At 43.0% G+C, this 4,027-nt stretch overlaps 1 protein-coding gene across 1 annotated transcript in view; it reads left to right on the top strand.

Annotated features, from left to right (window-relative positions):
• Positions 1-4,027, top strand: part of plxnd1 (plexin D1) — a gene marked incomplete in the record, with an annotated part of 110,272 nt that overhangs the window by 44,351 nt on the left and 61,894 nt on the right. Inside the window, 1 exon segment of the mRNA XM_014015927.1 lies at positions 3,513-3,658. Within this exon segment, the coding sequence (XP_013871381.1) occupies positions 3,513-3,658 (146 nt within the window).

Here is a 4,027-nt window from a genome sequence, read left to right as displayed (position 1 = left end):
CACACACACACACACACACACACACACACACACACACACACACACACACATATTCCCCCACTGGCTCTCTGGCAGGAGAGGATTCAGGGGCTGTGGTTCAGTCGGGTGTGTGATGCAACGCTTTGGCAGCCGTGTTTTCCCAGAGAATCCACGGGTTTAGAACCCGAGTACTCCAGCTTACTGAAAAAAGATCCGACCTCCCTAGACACACACACACATACACACACACACACACACACCTAAAGACTGCAGCAGCTCTTTGTTATATAGGGAAGAGGGTGCTGCTAAGATAATGAAACTTGTTTGTCTTCGCTCTCCTATGTCACAAACGATCTCCATCACAAGAAACTCATAGCAAAACCAAATATTAAAATGGAGGACTTCATTATTTGCGAAACTTACCCACCTACCACCCAATTATGAAAAATGCTTTTCTGTTCAAAGCACTGTTGACAGACAAAGGAGACATATATTATCTCTGCAGGCTCTTTGTTCTCATGTAACGTCTCGGCCAGTTCACTGCTGTAAAACAAAACATACTTTGGCGTCTAAACCAGTAAGTGACAAACAGTTTTTTTTTCCACTTATAAAGAAAAAGAACACAGAGACCTGGCTGGGACCTGAATGGGGAGAGGATGTAGGACGTAGTGGACAGAAAAAAAAAGGCGAGGGTAAAGAAGAGGATATAGGGTGCAGTGAGGAGCCTTTTCCTGTTTTTGTCTTCACATCCTCCTTGATTAGCGTGATGCACAGGAACTGGACTGACAAGAGGAAGATGAAAGTGCTGATTGTGAAACAATCTTTTCAGAGCGGAAAAACAAATATAAAGAAAGCATATGGATTTTATCAGTTTGATCGACAATCTGGAGCCAGATTGGATACAGTTTGGGTGTACGTGCTCTACATTTGGTTTGTGTGAGGAATGGTTTCAGCGTTCTCGTGTGTTTAATAGCACAAAGGTTCTATCAGGAGGAGGTACACTCACACCCTGCGATCTCCCCGAAGCCCTGGCAGAGTTTTGTGCTGTAAATTAAGACTTGCAGACTTGCAATAGGTGTAAATGAAAAGCACACAGGCTCATCTTAAAGTCAGAGCTTGAAGCCAACACACAGATGCTCACTAAGATGCATTCTGAAAATAAATATCAGTTATGGTGGGTTTTATCTTGAGTGAAATAGTGCATCTTTCATAATTCTAACACATTAATATGTTTGTGCAGCAAAAACAGTAAAAAGGTCAGGCATGTATTCAAAATGTACGGCTGTGAGGTGCTGTGTAAAATGAAATGTTAAAAATGGCATAACATAATTTAGCTCACTTTCTGAGTGTTAAAAATGTTTCCACTAACAGTTCTTTAACTCACTGTTCTTGCACTTTGCTAATTTTTACTAAATGTTAAACTTAAATGTTAAAAAAATTTGTGTAAATATTAAATCCTAAATCTAAATGTAAAAGTTAAATCTTAAATGTTGAAGTTTACATTTAAATATCTTGGAATGGAACGCAGCCTTTGCTGTTGGTGCCACCCTCTTCGGATGTTATCATCCATTAAATGGACGTTATTAGCCGTTATCAGTCCCATAGAATGGCTTCAGACTGTCAGCTGGATAATATGAGGCATAAAACCAATAAGGTTTTTTATGTAATCTGGTTAATATGAGGCATAAATCCACTGAAGTTAATTTTAGAGAAAATGACATGGGCTACGATAAAGTAGACCGGACTCCAGTGGTAGCGGATTGTTGCATTCCAACGTATATGGCACTGGTAACCCACTAGGGGGCACTGTCGGGACAGTCTGAAGCCATTCTATGGGACTGATAACCGCTAATAATGTCCATTTAATGGACTGATAACATCCGAACCGGGTGGTTGCTGCTTGGCTCTTTTTAGGACGTCATCATATTGAGACAATAGCAACTGCTAACACATGAACACAGCTAACGCTTCCCTACAAGACATTAAACTCAGAGTTGTAGCCGAAGTCTGAGCTGCACTTCAAACTGCTGGAATTCAAGTACTATGAACACATTTTGAATTTAGATTATAAATACCATCTTCAGCAGTGTTTGGTTGAATCATTAGTAGCGGTTAGCAGCAGCTAGCTGTGGCTAGTGTTGACGTTTGTCGCAAGATGATGACATCATCCTGGTTAGATAACACTAAATGCTGCTAACGCTGTTACTGAATTTGGACATGAGCCGAACACCAATGGCAAAGGCTGCATTCCATTCCAAAATACCTGAATGTGAGGATTTAACTTTTACATTTAGATTTGCACATTTAGATTCAGGAATAAATATTTATGTACATTTTTAACATTTAATTTTTAACATTTAGTAAAATTAAGCAAAATGTAAGAACTGCGAGCTTAATAACAGTAAAATGTTAGTGTAAAGTTTTTAACATTCAGAAAGTGAACTAAATAATGAAAAGTTGGTTTTAGTTGTTTGTATAAAAAGTAACACACTGTTCTTCTCACAGCCGCCTCTCCCTTTTTAGCTGGTTTATTTTATCTGTGCTGATGTCGCTGCGAGTTCCTTGTGGGCTTGTGGATGTCAGGCCAAACCTCTCACCTAGACCAAACAGAAGTGCCTGTTTTCATCCCTCGTCTCAGTTCCTGATAGAGCCGGAGCCGGGCTAATAATACGGGGGGGGGGGGGGGGGGGTCACGGCGACCTCGCCTCGGCCTGGAGGTTATTCTGAGAAATGAGCATTCTGCCAGGACAGCTGTGCTACAGTGGTGAGATGATGGTGAATGTCTTCTGTCTTGTTTTAGGAGATGCTATCTGTCCGTTTTTTTTTTTTTTTTCTTTTTCCATGTCTGAAGAGGCAGCAGCGTTCCTCTCTTTTTCTTTACGTAGTTTCCAAACGGAGAGTTAAGACCAAAGGCGAGGGAGAGTGTGCCTCCGAACAACAGCAAGAAACAGGGCTGAGGAATCCGACAGAGCAGACAGACAGGGAAAACAGATGAAAGGGGAAGAAAGAAAGAAAAAATGGCTCTGTGCATTAATTCCCCCATTGAGGCTTTGCTCTCTCTCACCACCATCATCAGCATTCACTCCCCTCTCGACACTCGGTTCTCTAAATTGCCTCCCCACTCATCCACCTTTCTGCTGTGCTCTACACCTTGCCTCTCCAGCCCTCACTTTCCCACTCTGTCTGTCTCTTGTGGGATGTGAAGGGGGGCTCTTAGCCTGCTCTTTATTTGCATGTGCTGTAGAGGATTAGAGGCTGAAGAGTCTCAGACAGGCACCGTTAAGAGTCTGCTTTGTGTGTGTATACACCTAAACCGGGTGTCTGCTCAACTGGATCCTTGTCTCAGTCCGTGCCGCTCTCCACCTCTCAATCAAAGACGGCGTTCCTGCTCCCTTAAAGTGTTAATTATCACCCGTCCTTATCAGAGTGATTTTTTTAGGGTGGTAATCTGCTTGTGAGATCTAATTTATTGTTACAGCGTTCCCCACAGGTGTTTCTTTCTCACCTCATCGCTTCCCTCTTGTCTTTGTCAGATCTCCCCCCTGAGGGGTCCGACTGGAGGAGGGACCCTGATCACGGTACAAGGCAGGAACCTGGGCCGAAGACCTGCGGGGGTCCAGATCCTCATTGGCGATGTTCCTTGTGATCTGCTTCCTGAGAGTTACGCCGTCTCTGTAGAGTAAGTTTCTCTAACCGTACAAGTCGAATCACAAAACCCAAACTCTGTGACCCTGATTTTTTTTTCAAATGTGAAACATGTGTCGTCTCATGACTTCTGTCACCTCTCGCACACGTTTAATTACACGATCAACGCCGTTAAAGTGAGAGAGAAAAGTTCTCGCCGCGCACGTCAACGGGATTTTTATTTAAAGACCTGTTAAAATATGCAGTAACGTTGCAGCCGGGACTTGTGATGATAGGTGACAATTACCTGTTGTCATGGTAACCTGCCATGCTTTCAGGCAGGTGAGCGTTCAGGTGGTGTGGCAAGCAGAAATAGATGCACACACACACACACACACACACACACACACACACACACACACAC

Source organism: Austrofundulus limnaeus, unplaced genomic scaffold (assembly GCF_001266775.1).
Source record: "Austrofundulus limnaeus strain Quisiro unplaced genomic scaffold, Austrofundulus_limnaeus-1.0 Scaffold3, whole genome shotgun sequence".
Classification (NCBI taxonomy): Eukaryota; Metazoa; Chordata; class Actinopteri; order Cyprinodontiformes; family Rivulidae; genus Austrofundulus; species Austrofundulus limnaeus.
The sequence above is the reverse complement of the archived record's forward strand: the minus strand, read 5'-3'. Positions and strand labels throughout refer to the sequence as shown.